Consider the following 19,110-nt stretch of genomic DNA (forward strand, 5'->3'; position numbering starts at 1 on the left):
AGAAAATGACTCTACTTCTCTCTTGATTTATTCCCTCAGTAAACATTGTAAACATGAGTTTATGGTCTCAATCTCTAGTTTCAAGTCTTCTTCAATACAGCATGATGTTCATTTAGTAAATGATGCTCCATTTAGAGTCAAACAGACCATAAAGCAGGGGATGCTTTAGGGCGGGGCTACACACTGATTGACAGGTCCACACCAGAGACGTATACGGCGTCTCTACGTCACTCCTCCTCAGTCCATATATGGTCACTTCCTGTTCACTGGTTGCAAAAACCAAGATGGCGACGTCCACTTCTTATATAGGGTAAAGTCTTATTTTTTCCTACCATCACTTCCATTTATATTTATCCGTCCAATCCCTCAACTCTCTCTCTGTCCTCGTCCTCTGTCCCCATTTGTCTTTCTCCATGTTGTCACTCTGTTATGCTTTACCTCTCTCTCTCTCTCTCTCTCTCTCTCTCTCTCTCTCTCTCTCTCTCTCTCTCTCTCTCTCTCTCTCTCTCTCTCTCTCTCTGTCCTCTTTCGTCCTTGACTCCAACACACACCAGCTGGCACTCAGCCAAGTGGAGAGACAGCAGAGATGATTATACACACACACACACACACACAGGAAGATGTGCATGTGTGTGTGTGTTTGTGTGTGTGTGTATGTGTGTGTGTGTGCATGTGTGTGTGTGTTTGTGTGTGTTAGTCTGGAAGCGACAGCAGAGTGTCGTCATGGAGTAAGAGAGAGAGCAAAGCGATGAACTTCAGCACAGAAAACAGCAAAGAGTCGAGACGATGAAGACAGAAGTGGAGAGAAACAGGGTGTGTGTGTGTGTGTGTGTGTGTGTGTGTGTGTGTGTGTGTGTGTGTGTGTGTGTGTGTGTGTGTGTGTGTGTGTGTGTGTGTGTGTGTGTGTGTGTGTGTGTGTGTGTGTGTGTTAAGAAAATGATCAGCAGATTGATCAATAATTAAAATAAACTTTAATTTCAGCCATTGTATATCAGGCTCATGACGGGTGAGGGTCTCTGTTATTACTGAATATTGGAGGATGAAGATCGTCAGTAAAACTTTACTTCACACTGTGATAGTTAATGTTAAAATGTGTAATTAATCCGAGGTTCAAATGCGTAAAGAACCATTATTATGCACAATAAGAAAGGAATGTTTCCAAGTGCTATACAGAAGATAAACACTGAACAGCCAAAAAGCAACAACAAAAACAGGTAAAAGTCAAATAAAAATACTGATAAAACCCTTAAAAACCTCTGTGTACAACCTTGTAGTGTATTTAAACTGCCACCTCCTGTTCTCCAGGCCCGCAGGCTGTCACAGCGTAACACAGTGAAAGTATCTCTAAAGGAGTTTAAACAGTGAAATAGTGCAGCTTTAGTGGAGCGACTCTGCCAGAGTTAATCAGCCCAAACATCTCATTTCAGGAGGAAAGAGTCTCCTTTAGGCTCACTGCCTCTCATTTATGTGACGAGCTGTAAACTTTGTAATCTGTAACAGTGAAAGAGCTGCACTGTTCCATTAAATATCAGAGTTTTACCAAAGACGTTAGTGTTAAAGAGGCAGAGTGGTGATGCAGTAAGACATTTAAATATATTAATAAGATAGAGAAAGTAAGGAAAAAAGAGCTTCTTAACTTTTAAAATCAGTTATTTTTTACTTGTGTGGGGATTTGCTGAGGTAGATGTGCTCTTGTTTGAGAACTCAAAATACCTGTGACAATATCAACACTGTATTTAAAGACGACATTCAATTCAAACAGTCAGTTTGTTTGTATTGGTTAGGTTTGTTCTTAAATTACCTGTAAAAATAACAGGATGACATAAAATAATTATAAAGCTACAAATCTGTTAATGTATTGTCAGTTTTTGTCATAAATGTATATAAAGTACAGTCTGACATTAATACTCCCACCTGACAGGTATGCCATGTATCTACATACATCCCTACTAGGCCCTTTATTTTGAAATTAGTTGATTTTTAAAGGTAATTTATTTTGAAATTGGTTGATTTTTAAAGGTAGTTTATCTTGAAATTGGTACTACTTTATTTAGAAATTTGTTGAAATGTCAACGGCTGTAATCCAAGATGGTTACGACGTTACGATAAATAAATCCACTTCTTTATATACAGTCTATCATACTGACTCTTGGGGAAAATGTAGAAAAACTGAATATACCTTTTTCCTGTAAAATAATTGTAATTGATCAAAGCTAATCAAAATAATTCCACGTGCTGATCTGCGATAATGAACTATGCATTAATTTACTCCACTTTTTATTTGAAAAGCCACAGTTCAGAGAGAGTGGATGTGTGTAAGAGCTTGTTAACGAGGGGCGAGTCAGACGGTTAAAGTTTGATGATGTAAAAAAGAAAAGTGAGAGAACATGGATTATTAAACAGAACTGGTCATGAAAAGTTAAAGTGGTTGAAAGGCGCCTTTAAAAAGATTCTAATTAAAACAAATGTCTCCACTTTTTAAACAGAACGCAGGGAGGCTGATCATTGATGGTTCTTGTTACTGAGATTTACTTTACATATTCCAAGAAACATTATCGATTTTAGAATTTAAAACCTTTATTTTTTTTAATTAAACAACGTTTAATTTGTTTAAAAAAATGAAACTACAGCTACCATGACGTCTTAAAAGTTGTTACTACATGAATATAACTTCTTCTCCTTTTCCTAAACCAGAATATCCTCTCCTCTAAGGTCATGTGACATGCTTTCCCTGTTCATTCTCCCCATTAAACTGGTCCCAGTCCATCCTACTGGTGATGTTCAACCAACAGTCTGGGGTTTAAATAGATGGTGTTCATTAAAAGCAACTAAAAACAGAAATATAAAAAACTTATCAGCAGTTGAAAATGTTGTTTTTTGCTGACCTCCAGTGGTTTAACTTCTCACCTTGCTGCAGTGATGTAGAAGTGTACTCAGGGGTGTGTCGGTGCACCGTGACATCATCGTTGGGCGTGGCTATGCAACCGGGAAGGTGGAATAAATAGCACATTTACATTTTCGACATGGCAGTGTGTTATAATAAGGCATTTTAGGCTTGTCATGTGTAATTTAACACCACTTCCATAACGTGAAACAATCGGATATGTTGAAAAACATTATGTTTGGTACGTAAACAAAAAATGATGTCACAAAATGCATTTTTGTCCCAAACTTAACTTAGACAACAACATCACTTTAGGCAGGTTGGTCTCATCCAGGCTTTATACCTCAGAAGAAAACTCCCTGTCATTCGTATGTATAATTTTGCTGTCGTCATCATGGATTACGGCTGTCGCCATGTTGTTGTTTTAAACGGAAGTTACCCTATTCAGAGCATCATTTACTAAATGAACATCATGCTGTATTGAAGAAGACTTGAAACTAGAGATTGAGACCATAAACTCATGTTTACAATGTTTACTGAGGGAATAAATCAAGAGAGAAGTAGAGTCATTTTCTCATAGACTTCTATACAACCAGAGGAGTCGCCCCCTGGTGGACAGGAGAGAGAATGCAGCTTTAACACATGAAGCAGTAATGACACTTCCGTAGATTTTTTTACCCAAACCAGGATCGTAGTTTCCTGTGAATATAGAAGTTTATTTTGAAAAGACTGTGTTCATGTAACAAGCAGAAATGTAATAACTTTTTCTTATATATCATACGAATCGTCTCCTGTGTTAAAGTCCTGTGTTTGTTGGACCCGTCCTCTACAAGCGTTCTCAGTTCTTCAGTGTAGCATATTCACTCGGATGCATTTACTTTGTATTGCATAACAAAAGGATGGCGTACTTATTGCACCCATAATAAACGTACAAATGGAGTTTGGACATGTGAGCAATTTTTAAGACGGACTTGAGATAATGTGAACTTATCCTTTAAATTGCACTTTTAATATGATCATATTTTTCTACCATTTTTACAATAATTTGCATTATTACAAATCCCAATGTGATTTATTTAAACAGGATTTCTGAAAGGTGCTGAGTCTGTTCACATTAACAGTTTCTCCTTATCGTGTTAAATGCATTTCCTTCCTCATAAAACATCTGCATTCTCCTTCTTTCCTTCCTTTTCCTTCCTTTTTGTTAGTTGCATCTCCGTCTCATCAGCTGTAATCTTCTCGTGTCTGATACAAACGTAGAATCCGTCGGGTCAAAACCTCCTCAGGGTCCCTTTAAGTCCGTCATTCTTCTCCTCAATGATTCCTTCCTTCTCTCCATCAACCTGTCGATGTTTCTCCTCCCTCAGCGATCCCTCACTTCCTCCCTCCCTCCCTCCCTCCCTCCTTTCTCCCTTCAGTCCTCCCCCTTCCTTCTCTCTCTTCATCCCTGAAGTCTTTTGTTAGGTCTTGATAAATTGGCTCTGACATTCTGCCAACATGGCTGCCCTCTCTCTCTCTCTCTCTCTCTCTCTCTCACACACACACACACACACACACACACACACACACACACACACACACACACACACACACACACACACACACACACACACACACACACACACACACACACACACACTCCCCCTAGTGTTCTTACACCTACCGCTAATTGAATTGGCAATTTGTGTAACAGTACCAATCCCCTCTCTCTCACTCTCTCTTTCTCTCTCTCTCTCACACTCACACACACACACACACACACACACACACACACACACACACATACTAACACACACAAACACTTTTGCTTCTCTAATACACACTTACATGACCACTCTCTCACCGACACACACATACAAACATATAAACACACACACATGTTGTGTCCGACAGTCTGCAGGTTGTGGTTTACTCCTTAAAAACCAACCTTCTGGCAGCAGACACACACAGACACACACACACACACAGACACACACACACACACACACACACACACACACACACAACACACACACACACACACACACACACACACACACACACACACACACACACACACACACACACACACAAACACACACACACAAAAAAAACTGGTTTGTTGCCAATTTCATATTAAACAAGAAAATAAATTAACAGCAGCAGTAAAGTTTGACTTTGAGAGTGTAAAGTTAAATTGACTTTCCAATAAAATGGTCAGACAAACAAACACAGACATTGTTTTTATATTTATAATATTAATTTAATAATAATTTATGTATTTATATTTTTCATAATATTTTTATTTTCTTTCACTGTTCCAATTCTGTTTTAAAAATGTCATGATACCTTTTTTACATGATTATTTTAAGGATAAATCTGTATTTATTTTGGTATAAAATCAGGGGAATATTTATGTGTGTGTGTGTGTGTGTGTGTGTGTGTGTGTGTGTGTGTGTGTGTGTGTGTGTGTGTGTGTGTGTGTGTTTGTGTGTGTGTCTTTGTTTGTTACCACGTCTCCCAGGAGTAATTGTACACACACACAAACACACACACACACACACACTGACGGCTAAACGCTTAGAGCATAGCTGGAGGGGCTAGCTGAAACACACACACACACACACACACACACACACACACACACACACACACACACACACACACACACACAAAACTTGGTTATAGCAGCGAGGCCAAACCAGGGAGACAGAAAGAGAGGGAGGTTGTCATTGTTATTCTCTGGCCTTCATGTGTTCATCCTCCTCCTCCTCCTCTTCCTCCTCCGCTCAAAAGGCCGCTATAACCTCCAAGTCAAGGGTCACATGACAGGCGACGGCCAATGAGAGGATACTTTTTGGTAGACTTGCTGACTTTCCATCACTTCCTCCTCCTCCTCCTCTTCCTCCTCCTCATCCTCACCCTTTTACTACACTTTATTTACCTCCTTTTCTTACCCTTTCTCCCCTAGCTCCTCCTCTACATCCAGTAAACTTCCTCTCTCAGTCTTCATCTTCCCGCTCACGCTCCTTTCCTGCCACCTCCTCTTCATCCCCTTCCTCACTCACCTCCTCTCCCTTTCTTCTTCCTCTCACCCCCACCAGTTTTTCCCTTCTTCACTTTTCTGTCACCTCCTCATCAACTCATTCCTTTCTCCCCTCTACACTCCTCTCTTCTTCCTCCCCCTCTTCCTTTCTTCCCCCTTTCACCTGCTCTTCATTGCCCTCTCCTCCTACTCATCTCACCCTCCTTACTCCACCGTCTACTCGGTAGCTTTCTATCTTCCTCCTCTCCCCGTCACCTCCCTTTTCCCTTTACCCTCTGTGCCTCCTCTTCATTGTCCGCAACCCTCCTCTTTCTCCTCCACCTTTGCATTCTTCTCCCACTTCCTCCTCCTCTTCATCATATTCTTCCTCCTCTACTGCTCATCCACGCCAAGCTCTCTCACCTCCTAACTTTGTTCCTCCTTTTCCTCATCTTCCTCCTTCTCACATGCCTTCTTATTCCTCATGTTCTCCTCTTTGTCACATCATCTCGTTCGATATGTTTTTGTTCTTCTTTTCTTTACTTTAGAATAAAAAGTTTGAGCTCACATGGTTCACATAATATCAGACTTTAGAAACAATATTTATTTTTCTACAAATAATTCAGATGATCCCATGAAATGATGCTCCTCCTCCTCCTCCTCCTCCTCCTCCTCCTCCTCCTCCTCCTCCTCCTCCTTTGTCTTCTCCCTCCTCACCCCTTTTTGAAAAGGCTCTCGTGCACAAGAGCTTCTCATTACATCATTAATTGAGCCTAATTCAGCCACATTACCCCCTCCAAAAAGCAAAAAGGTGTGTGTGTGTGTGTGTGTGTGTGTGTGTGTGTGTGTGTGTGTGTGTGTGTGTGTGTGTGTGTGTGTGTGTGTGTGTGTGTGTGTGTGTGTGTGTGTGTGTGTGTGTGTGTGTGTTTGTTTAAATTCAGTGTAATGAGGTCTACAGGGAGGCAAGGATGGAGGTTGTGTAGAGAGGAGAAAATTACCGCAGGGCAGAAAAATCCCTCTTTTAGTGAGCTTTAATGTCCAACTGTCTGTCTGTCTCTCTGTCTGTCTCTCTCTCTCTCTGTCTGTCTGTCTGTCTGTCTCTCTGTCTGTCTCTCTCTCTCTCTGTCTGTCTGTCTGTCTGTCTCTCTGCTTGAAAGTCTAAAACTGTCTGAAACTGTCTCATTGTCTGCCTGTCTACCTGTCTCACGGTCTAACTGTCTGCCTGTTTATCTGTCTCTCTGTCTCACTGTCTGACACTGTCTCACTCTCTGCCTGTCTCACTGTATCTATGTCTCCTGTCTCACTGTCTGAAACTGTCTCTCTGTCTCTCTATGTCACTGTCTCTGCCTGTCTAACTGTCTCACTGTCTCTCTGTCTCTCTATGTCACTGTCTCTCTGTCTCACTGTCTCTCTGTCTCTCCGTCTCTCTGTCTAACTGTCTGCCTGTCTAACTGTCTCTCTGTCTCTCTGTCTGTCTTACTGTCTAGAAGAATTGGGACTTTTTGTCCGTAGAAGAAACATAAAGTTTGGTCTGTCTGAAGCTTCAGAGTTTACTCAATAATGCATTTAGGGTCCAGGTGTACATTTAAAGTGCTCAACATGTTTGTCTCTGGCTTTGTCTTCTTTTGGGAACTAGTGACAGAGAGAGAGAGACAGACAGAGAGACAGTCTAACCTGAGGGCAGATTTTTCACATAGCCTCCTCTCTCTCTCTCTCTCTCTCTCTCTCTCTCTCTGTCTCTCTCTCTCTCTCTCTATCTGTCTCTCTCTCTCTCTATCTGTCTCTCATACTCTGTTTTTCTATGGAGAGAGAGTTTTGCCCTCAGGGAGAAATTTAGAAAGCTATAAAACATTTCTCTCTTTTTCTTTTTCTCCCCTCTCTTCTCTGCCTTTCACTGACCATCTCTCTCTCTCTCTCTCTCTCTCTCTCTCTCTCTCTCTCTCTAGAGAACATTGATGGATAGAAAGATGAGAATAATTAAAAGTGATAGCAGGGAAATAAAAAAAGAGAAGAGAGAATAAATGAGAGAGACGCCCAGACTCGCCAAAGTGTCTTCAACCTGCATTCTCTCTGCTGTCCACCAGGGGGCGACTCCTCTGGTTGTATAGAAGTCTATGAGAAAATGACTCTACTTCTCTCTTGATTTATTCCCTCAGTAAACATTGTAAACATGAGTTTATGGTCTCAATCTCTAGTTTCAAGTCTTCTTCAATACAGCATGATGTTCATTTAGTAAATGATGCTCCATTTAGAGTCAAACAGACCATAAAGCAGGGGATGCTTTAGGGCGGGGCTACACACTGATTGACAGGTCGACACCAGAGACGTATACCGCGTCTCTACGCCACATCTTTTTTTTCTTGCAAAAATGAATACTATAAAGTGTAAAAATATTCACATCACACGGTGTTAAACTGTAGGTTTATCGCTTCTGAAGCAAAGACCACTGCGATAAACTCAGATGACATTGGCGTTGTTGTTGAAGAGATGAATTTCATTTTTCCTGGAGAACAGCTGCTGGTGTTGTGGCTTCATCTGGTTGGACTCTTCATCTCTTCATGCACATTAACTTGTGATTTCTACGGTCAGAAATATGATGTTTTAGGCTGCAAAAAGCTATGTTTCACTTCTAAAACATCCATGTTTTGTTTGGAACATAATTGTCAGTGTCCATCATTTTGAAACTTCACTTGAACAAATCTGCAAAGTGCATGTAAATCTTCTGATGTTTGTTTAAAATGTATTTTGTGATGAAATCCTCTTCATTTATAAAGAAAGTTTTTGCTGGTTTAGTTTTTTCTGACTAAATGAAAGTTGTTAGCATCGCCAGCTCCTTATTAACATGACGCTAATGGTTCCTGTTGGTTTTAAGTGAGGAGGGCTAACGATGCTAACTATTCGCACTGTTCAACAATGTTCTGCAGAGCTGAACTCACCGGTTCCTCTTGTCCTGTGCCATGTGTGTTCGTCACGCTAGGCTGTATAAACGTTAGTGTGTGTGTGTGTGTGTGTGTGTGTGTGTGTGTGTGTGTGTGTGTGTGTGTGTGTGTGTGTGTGTGTGTGTGTGTTTGTGTGTGTGAATGCATATTTGTGTGTGTGTGTAGCTTTGCTCGTATCAATGTGTCTGAGTCTCACCGGTCTCCTTCTGTCCTGTCCTGTGCTTTCTCTCTCCTTGTGTGTGTGTGTGCATGTGTGTGTGTATGTGTGTGTGTGTGTGTGTGCTATCGGTGCCCAGAGAAGGAGGACACACAGCGGCGTCGCCTCGGAGATCTTCGAGCCTCACCTGGGCAGCCACATTTTACAGGTAGGAACTGATCAGGGTTCAAGGTTTTGACTCGATCTGAAGACGGTTCGAGATGCATGTGGATAAAATACACATTAAACTGCAGTACAACTGTGTGATACACTCTGGGAGACAAATACATAATGTTGGATTTCCACACACACACACACACACACACACACACACACACACACACACACACACACACACACACACACACACACACACATATACTCACACGCATTGTTGGTCCAATTAAACTTTCAGTGCTTTTGGTTTTTCTGATGAATAATTTCCAGTTGTTTTTGCACGGTTGCATCACTCAACATGATGCAGAATCAATACACTGTACACACACACACACACACACACACACACACACACACACACACACACACACACACACACACACACACACACACACACACACACACACACACATCTCTTTCATATTCTGGACAATACGCCGCAGACATTTACATCCAAGCCTGTGTTAAGCCACACTAGCAACATTGCTCAAATAATGGTTGCATTGCTTTGAAATAGCTCAAGATCTATGTAAAGACATCAGACTACATAAAGTTTTGGATATTTTTTTATTTAAATTATAAATAAAAAAGAAAGTAACCTATAAGAGAGATAACATTAAGCTGTATTCAAGCAGAAGCTATGGCATTGAAGATCGTGCAAAACTAATTTAGGTAGGTATTTTATAATGTGAAATGAGCAGTAATCATGTTAAAATCTCCACCGTTAACATGCATTCTACTGTTTGTGTGTACTTTGACATGTACAGAAGTAAACTGAGATTGTCTTAAAAAGGCCACCGTACAGAACAAACACTCTTTCCTAGTGTTGAGTTCATAAGAACATCAAATGTGTCTCTTAATGTTTCAAATATCAACTCTTGGATTTGGATTTCACACCATTTTGTTATCTGAATTATATCTTCTGATTTGCCTTTGGAGCTAAATTATTCCTCATAATATACCTTTTACATTATTAGCGCTGCGATTCCTCATAATTCACCCTGAGATTTTTTTTTTCACCACAGCCGACTTCAATTATTCCTCAACATCCAGCTGCAGCCGCGGCTAAACTGAATTATTAAATGGAATTATGAAAGTATGATAATGACAGGGTTATCGCTGCTCCCTCGGTAGTGTGTGTGTGTGTGTGTGTGTGTGTGTGTGTGTGTGTGTGTGTGTGTGTGTGTGTGTGTGTGTGTGAAATGTGTGTGTGTGTGTCTTGTAGTTTTAATCCCCAACATGCTCCACTCCTTATCTGTTTAACATACAGCCCAAAGGCTGAGCTTTTAACATCACAACCAGGCTGACGTGATAGCACAGCTGATAGAGGCTACTAATCTGTGTGTGTGTGTGTGTGTGTGTGTGTGTGTGTGTGTGTGTGTGTGTGTGTGTGTGTGTGTGTGTGTGTGTGTGTGTGTGTGTGTGTGTGTGTGTGTGTGTGTGTGTGTGTAAGCTATATGCACTATGTGTAAGTGTGCATACATTTCTGACATGAGTTTGTAAACCTCTTCTTATTCGTTGTCTGTGTGTTATTAAACCTCACATTAGTGTGTGTTTCAGTTACACCTGATTATTAATATTATTATTATTTATTATTTTTGTTATAATCTGGTTGAACTCAGTGAGCCTTTGCTTTGTAAAAATCCACACTGTTCTAATCTTCTTGTGGTTGTTTTATCCCTTTATCGTATTGAAAGATCCTGACAGAAAAGTTCCTCACAGATATGAAGTCAGAACAAACTGTTCTGTGAAAAACGGTGACATTGTTTTTTCCCGTTAAAGGGGTTCATGGGAGATTTGAGGGTCTGAGAACACAGGATGTCATATGTTGTACACATTGAAAAGTACACTGAGGATAATTTGTGATGATACAAATACAATTTAATTGAGTGAAAGCAGATTAATGGTTCCTGTTCTGCTGACGAGAAGACTAGACTGAACATATTAATCATTGAGAATGAACAAGGAGTAAATATTGTCTTTGTTGTCTGAGGTGGGAACAATTCAGGCATTCAAACTGTACTTTAAGGATCAAAAGTCAAAGTACTTGTTATGCAGAAGGTCCTATTACAGATTATTATATATTATAATGCTGGATTATTATTTTTTGATGCATTCATGAGCTAATCTCCTTACATTGCAGCTGAGAAAAATGCACCAACAGTTAGGTTTAAGCAACTAAACCAACAGTTAGGTTTAGGCAACAAAACCAACAGTTAGGTTTAGACAACAAAACCAACAGTTAGGTTTAGACAAAACCAACAGTTAGGTTTAGACAACAAAACCAACAGTTAGGTTTAGACAAAAAACCAACAGTTAGGTTTAGACAACAAAACCAACAGTTAGGTTTAGACAAAACCAACAGTTAGGTTTAGACAAAACCAACAGTTAGGTTTAGACAACAAAACCAACAGTTAGGTTTAGACAAAACCAACAGTTAGGTTTAGACAACAAAACCAACAGTTAGGTTTAGACAACAAAACCAACAGTTAGGTTTAGACAACAAAACCAACAGTTAGGTTTAGACAACAAAACCAACAGAGGTTTAGAAACAAAACCAACAGTTAGGTTTAGACAACAAAACCAACAGTTAGGTTTAGACAACAAAACCAACAGTTAGGTTTAGACAACAAAACCAACAGTTAGGTTTAGACAAAACCAACAGTTAGGTTTAGACAACAAAACCAACAGTTAGGTTTAGACAACAAAACCAACAGTTAGGTTTAGACAACAAAACCAACAAAACCAAAACCAACATTTAGGTTTAGACAACAAAACCAACATTTAGGTTTAGACAACAAAACCAACAGTTAGGTTTAGACAACAAAACCAACAGTTAGGTTTAGACAACAAAACCAACAGTTAGGTTTAGACAACAAAACCAACAGTTAGGTTTAGACAACAAAACCAACAGTTTAGACAATTTCTGAATTCTGATCTCTGATTGGCTGACAGCTAGAGGGCGGTGTTCCATGAATGAACCCTCTGTCGGTATCAGTAGAAGAAAGAGACGGAGGAGGAGGATGATGCTGTGCATTAGTGCAGCGTGTGAATCACATCTATCACCCGTCCTCGTTGTTACATTTGTTCTTTATCAGTCTCGCTCTAATCCTGCAGACAGCCACGGCGGAGGGAGCGAGCGTGTCGCCGTGACAACCGGCTCTCCTCTTCCGCCGCGCTGCACATCACGTTGTCATGTGTGAGTGTTAACACGAGCATCGAACAAGCGGGAGCAGCCGAGCCGCCGCGCATCGGCTCACGCTGCGCTGAGCAGAGAGTTGGTGTGTGTTTGTGTGTGTGTGTGTTAACACCGTGTCCTGATCCTGCAGCACCAGACACTAGACATCCCATAATACCTTGTTATAATCCCCCGAGAGTCGCTATGACAACCATACGAGGCAGATCCCGAGGCAGATTGAGGCAGCTGTGAGATTGGAAGTGACAAGAACAATGTGGGCCTCACCTGCAAGAAGTGTGTGTGTGTGTGTGTGTGTGTGTGTGTGTGTGTGTGTGTGTGTGTGTGTGTTGTACCTTGAATTGAGCTCCCTTTTAAAGATAATCTTTCTCCAATAACTACATTTTATTTGCATTGTTCCTCCCTGCAGTATTCATAAATGGACAAACAGCACAGAACACGTCAATATCAGGTGGATTAGACGTGTTTTTATTGGAGAATAGCGCCTCTAATGATTGACAAACTGGTTGTATAGAAGTCTATGAAGTCTCACCTGATTTATTCCCTCAGTAAACATTGTAAACATGAGTTTATGGTCTCAATCTCTAGTTTCAAGTCTTCTTCAATACAGCATGATGTTCATTTAGTAAATGATGCTCCATTTAGAGTCAAACAGACTGTTTTTTTTGTGTCAGTTTTTGAGTTTTCTAGAATAAACTAGTGTGCTGAAGTGCTCACAAAGCCACAGAATGATGACTCAATGTCAAAAGAGAATATTATATTAATGGACTGAAAAGGTCAAAGCTTATTACGTCTCCTCTCCTCACAGTGAAGAATTAACTTAACATCAAGACAATACTTATATCAAACATTAAATCAGCCAAATTATTAAAAGGAATACATATCATTTTAAGTATTTGTTCATAGCTGCATCAAACAGGAAGTTCCTTCTCTCTAGGTTTATTTAAAGTGCAGATTTCTTGCATTTCTCAGGATAAACACACTTCCTACAGGAAATAATGTGTGTGTGTGTGTGTGTCGTTTATATGTGTGTGTGTTTTTCAGCGGAGAAGGAAAGCCGACGTGTTGGCGGCAAATTGGCCTCATTAATCTCCCGCTTAATTGATTGTGAGAAGTTTGAGGATGACATTTTAAGAAAGCGTGGCGGACGGGGCGCGGCGTGATTGATTTGGCTAAAACGCAGCGCTAATGAATGCCAGCCAGTCACTTAGGTGGTAGAGACCAGACACTAATTTCAAAGAGATTAGGCCAGAGAGGTTGATAACGCCTAATGAAGAGAGAGAGAGAGGGAGAGAGGGGGGGAGAGAGAGAGAGAGTCATTAAACAGGATGTAAAGCTCCATGTGTGCTCTCCTGTCAGGTATCAGCTGTTCTGTGCGTGTCTTTGTGTGTCGATGGGAGTAAATGAGTGAAGCTTGTATTTGTATGAACTTTATTACTCATCCATATAGATCAATGGGGAAAAAAAAACATGGACGCAGAGTCTCTGAAGGGACGATGTGAGGTTTGATTTAGAGCTCGCCGTTATCTTCATTAGGCAGAAAATGTTCGTGGTGACAGCGAGTGATGTCTGAGTTGAGGTTCAGAATTTCATCAAATTCAGTATCTACTCTGGATCCTTTTAAATCCTTTTTTCTGACCTCTTTACATGGAATTTATATGACTACATGAACAGGATAATTGTAATTGGAAATAGTCTCTTTTAGTAGTTATCAGTTATAATCATAGACTGTTTAGAAGAAGTGGACGAAGTCATTGTGACGACACTCGTTGGTTTGTGGAGTGATGTTTTGAAGCCTTGAGTTAGGCCATGTTGTTGTTTTTTTGCAACCAGAGAACAGGAAGTGACCATATATGGACTGAGGAGGAGTGACGTAGAGACGCCGTATACGTCTCTGGTGTGGACCTGTCAATCAGTGTGTAGCCCCGCCCTAAAGCATCCCCTGCTTTATGGTCTGTTTGACTCTAAATGGAGCATCATTTACTAAATGAACATCATGCTGTATTGAAGAAGACTTGAAACTAGAGATTGAGACCATAAACTCATGTTTACAATGTTTACTGAGGGAATAAATCAAGAGAGAAGTAGAGTCATTTTCTCATAGACTTCTATACAACCAGAGGAGTCGCCCCCTGGTGGACAGGAGAGAGAATGCAGCTTTAACACATGAAGCTTTGGCTTCCTCAAAAGCTGGAGGATCGAGGAGACAAGTAGGCAAAAAATCAAGAGTCCACTGTCAACTGCAACTATAAAATCCAACAGTGCAAAAAACGTGAGCTAGGCTAGCAGTTTCCCTCTGCTTTCAGTCTTTGCGCTAAGCTAAGCTAAGCGAGTCCTGGACTTGCATTGAACGCACAGCGACAACCTATTTATGTTTCCTACCTGACTCTCTGTCAGGAAGTAGAAGGAAGTTTAGTTGTTGCTGATGAAGTGAAAGTGTTGTTTGAGGGACTTTAAAGAGCAGATTGATGTTTGGTGTCTTATAAAAACAAACACCATGTGGCGTTCGAAGATGAAGAGGCGTCGGACAGACGGACACTAATTAAACAGAGGGGGTGTAATAAAGTAAACTGTGTGCATGTGTTGGTCCAAACAGGGAGAACAATTAGAGAGTGATTGATGAGCAGAAAGACGCTGCGTGTGTTTAAAAGTTAAAGTCAGAGAGTGAACGCTGGAGAGGAAAGACAAAGAGGAAGAAAGTGTTTGTGAATTTCTTTGTAACGGGCTGGCAGAGCACCTGGCATCTAGAGGAGGGGGGGGGCACACCTGTTAAAACACACACAGTCTGTTTGTTGTTTTGTGTGTCTCTCTGTGTGAGAATCAAACGCACAGCTTGCAGAGGACGACCTGTCGATCTGCAGCAAGGAGAGGAGGAGGCTAGGAGGCAAGGAAACGAGAAGGGAGGGTAAATAAATAAAAGATCTCAGATGAGGACGCTGAGAGACAGCTGACTGTGACATTTTATAAAGTGGAGATATGATTTAAAAAGCGAGGACAGCCTGGTAAACGAGTGTGTTAGGAAATTTAAAGGCGACATTGGTGGAAGAAGTACTATTAAGTAAAAGTAGTAATACAACAGCTTCAAAGTATACATAAAGGGACAGTAAGTAGGATTTGTTGTTTGCGGTTTGTTAATGCAGCTTTGTTGGCCCCTCCCACCTTGGCTCAATAACAATAGAAGCCACGCCCCTGGCTCAACACAGCAGAGGCCACGCCCCCCTTAGTGTGTTCGTCAGCGTAAAAGCAAAGCATGTTGAGTGTTTTGAGTCATCTTTGTCCACTTGATGTTCTCCTCGCTATATTTATATTTTTCTGCACTGTGCCCCATTTTCGTAGCTTATTCTTGGATCCATTCTTACAATTTAGGACCGATTCGCTACTTTTTTAGTAGTAACTTTTCCACCACCAGAGAGATTATTTTAGGGAGTTGAGATATTTATGAAACATAAAGACTTGTTTGGGAAATTAAAGAAAAACATTTTTTGAAGGGTGAGGACATTTTGTTTTTGTGGTGTGAAGAGGCAAGTTTGAAGGTAAAGATTTGGTTTGAGGGTAAAGGTAAGAATTATATTTCAGTTTAAATCGACTTTCACCAATGGGTGTCATAGAAGAACTGGATACTGGACTCAAAGATGGCGCCCAAATACTCAAATTGCCAAGTTTATCAGTGTAAAATGTTTTGTTTTCTGAATTTGCTTCCTAGTTGTGTAGCCAACTCAACATGTATGTTTGAGTTTATCCTTCTGGCCCTCTCAGCCCACAGACTTTACCTTAAAACGAAGATTCAACAGCACTTTTCTGGACTTTTTGGGAACGTTTTACAAATTCATAATTGACGTTGTTTGCAATTCATTAACAGTAGAACTGGGTATCGTTTAAAACGTGATGATACCAGTACCAATACCAGTACCCTTAAAGTGATACTGTATAGAGTACTTCATGTGATACCTTTATTTTTTGTACTTCTTTCGATACCCATTTCGTTACTGGAAGAATTCAGTTGGGCAAAAAGCCACCAGAACATTATGTACCAACGTTTTGGTGGAGTCTCAGCGACCCCCAGCACCACTGAACACACACACACACACACACACACACACACACACACACACACACACACACACACACACACACACACACACACAGTCAGAGTGATGGCTGCTGACGGGCCCCGCCCTGCTTTAATAGATGGTTTATGGTAAATATCTCCACTGTTGTTCAGAGGCTCTCATCCGTAACACACACACACACACACACACACACACACACACACACACACACACACACACACACACACACACACACACACACACACACACACACACACACACACACACACACACACACACATTACAGCATCACTCACTCATGACACAAAGGTGATGGATCATACACAACACACACACACACACACACGACTTTGACCACACATGCACACACTACTGTACATGTTGCTTCAAAAAAGGTAAAGATATTTAGATTAAGCTCCACATCTATAATCATATTTGTAGATCTGCAGCTTTAGGAAATGAAAATGACCTTTGTTGTGAAACTGACAACATCGTGAAAAAGGATTTATTAAAATAACATCAAATATTCTGATGAAAGCTAAGAGAACATGACTTCACAATGTGCACTACAGTATTTTATCAGCATAGTTTTGCTTTATTTTTCCCAATATATCTGAATTAATTCAGATGTTATAATACACAGCTAAAGATAAATACTTTATTTTCATCCTGGTAGCTCATCATAAGGACTCAATTTCAGTAGATTCCTGTGTCTAGACCACTTTTTTCTTATTTTTTACTGTCTCTTTGTAATTTGATTTTAGACCCCAAAAACTATAAGGAAAAATATTTGAATTATACAAATATTTGCTAAATAAACGTCCGTCAGCAGCTTAAATCTAAAAGTAAATAACCTGAAACCCTCCAGTCACATTTGACAGGTATATTAAGAAAAGAAAATAAGCATGTTGTACGACAAAAGAAAAACCAAACGACTGTCCTGTTCGATACGAACGCTGCGTTTGAGTCCCTCACCTGCTGCCGTTAAACCGACCGCTTCACAAACAGATGTAAGGTGCCCCGCGCGTTGTCACGGCGATGAGAGGTAAATTAAAGACGACAGACACGGCAGACACGACACCGCTTCCTGTCAGCCCCGTCAATCAAGCTGTCAACCAATCAGTGTCACCGTAGGTAAAAAGAATTAGACGTGGTGATGAGAGAGGACGAGGTGACGGGGGGAGGGGGGAGGTGGGGGTTATTACTGAACAGGAAGTGAAAGAGGTGAGGACAGGAAGTCACTGAAAGACAGGAAGTCGCTTAAAAACACCTGGTTTTAAAGGTGCATGTCGCTGGAGGAGAGGAAGAGGAGGAGGGGGAGGAGGTGGAAGAGAAAGAGAAGAGGAGGAGAAGGGGGAGGATGAGAGGAAGAGAAGGAGAGGGAGGAGGAAGAGGAGAGGGAGGAGGAGGAGGAAGAGGAGAGGGAGGAGGAGGAGGAGGAAGCAGAAGGAGAGGAATGAGAAGATGAAGAAGGAGAATATCAGACACTTATTTATTAGAGTCAAATTACGACACAAACACGTGCGCACACACACACACACACACACACACACACACACACACACACACACACACACACACACACACACACACACACACACACACACACACACGCAGTATTTCAGATGTTTCTCTCTGAGCGTTGAACTCCAGCCCTTCAGATGAATTTTTAAGACCTGCATATTCAAAAAGCGAACACATTACCACACACACACACACACACACACACACACACACACACACACGCACACACACACACACACACGCACACACACACACACACACACACACACGCACACACACACACACACACACACACACACACACACACACACACACACACAGGCACACAGTTACAGGCAGGTTTTTTTTTTCACCAGCCTGCATGTACAGATGACTCCAGAGGCCCGGCGTGACCCGGCGGCGGCGAGACTAAAGGTCACGGCGGTGAGCGTCGAGCCTCGCATTCCTGATTACCCACAATCCCCCCCCCCTCTCCTCTCTCTCCGACTTCCTGTGAGGTCCGGCAGGTTCATTAGCTGTGGGAATAACTGCAAAGAGACGGACGGGTGGAGGAGACGGGGGGGAGGGGGTCTGAACCAATAAACGAAGTGTCCAGAGAGCGAAGGCATAAAAAAAAAAAAAAAAAAACGAAGGTGAAAAGATGAAGAAGGAGAAAAAAAGCAGAGAGCAGGGTCTTATTATTTATGCAGTCAATAGGCCGAGGCTTGTCTGCATCTCTAATTGTTTGATTTTATAGGCGGGACGGGCTCTTTAAACAAACACGCTCTTATGCTAATGGCGGCGCGACGGTGCCCTCCTGACAGCATGTGTTGGGAGGGTGGAGGGTGGACTGGGGGATTATGGGAGGGTTTTTTTTTTCAGGACGGACGGGGGGGGGGGGGGTTGCTCAAGCTGAATATCATTTGGATAATTAAAAATGACAGAGGAAATGGTCCACACACACACACACACACACACACACACACGAGCAGCCACTTTGTCTTGACAGGTGGAGGAGGGAGGAGGGGGAGAGAGGGGGAGAGAGGGGGGGAGGTTAGTCCTGATTGCTGTCAATCAAGCAGTCCGGTGGGAGGACCGCGGAGGCAGGCGGATTGCTGTGAACTTTGACCTCCTCCCTCGC

General features: G+C 41.5%; 1 protein-coding gene across 1 annotated transcript in view; it reads left to right on the plus strand.

Annotated features, from left to right (window-relative positions):
* Nucleotides 1-19,110, plus strand: part of LOC129103647 (neuronal PAS domain-containing protein 3) — a 271,158-nt gene that overhangs the window by 143,281 nt on the left and 108,767 nt on the right. The window contains exon 4 of the mRNA XM_054614220.1: nucleotides 9,109-9,192. Coding sequence (XP_054470195.1) covers nucleotides 9,109-9,192 — 84 coding nt within the window. The remainder of the gene's footprint in view (nucleotides 1-9,108; nucleotides 9,193-19,110) is intronic.

Source organism: Anoplopoma fimbria, chromosome 15, assembly GCF_027596085.1.
Source record: "Anoplopoma fimbria isolate UVic2021 breed Golden Eagle Sablefish chromosome 15, Afim_UVic_2022, whole genome shotgun sequence".
Classification (NCBI taxonomy): domain Eukaryota; kingdom Metazoa; phylum Chordata; class Actinopteri; order Perciformes; family Anoplopomatidae; genus Anoplopoma; species Anoplopoma fimbria.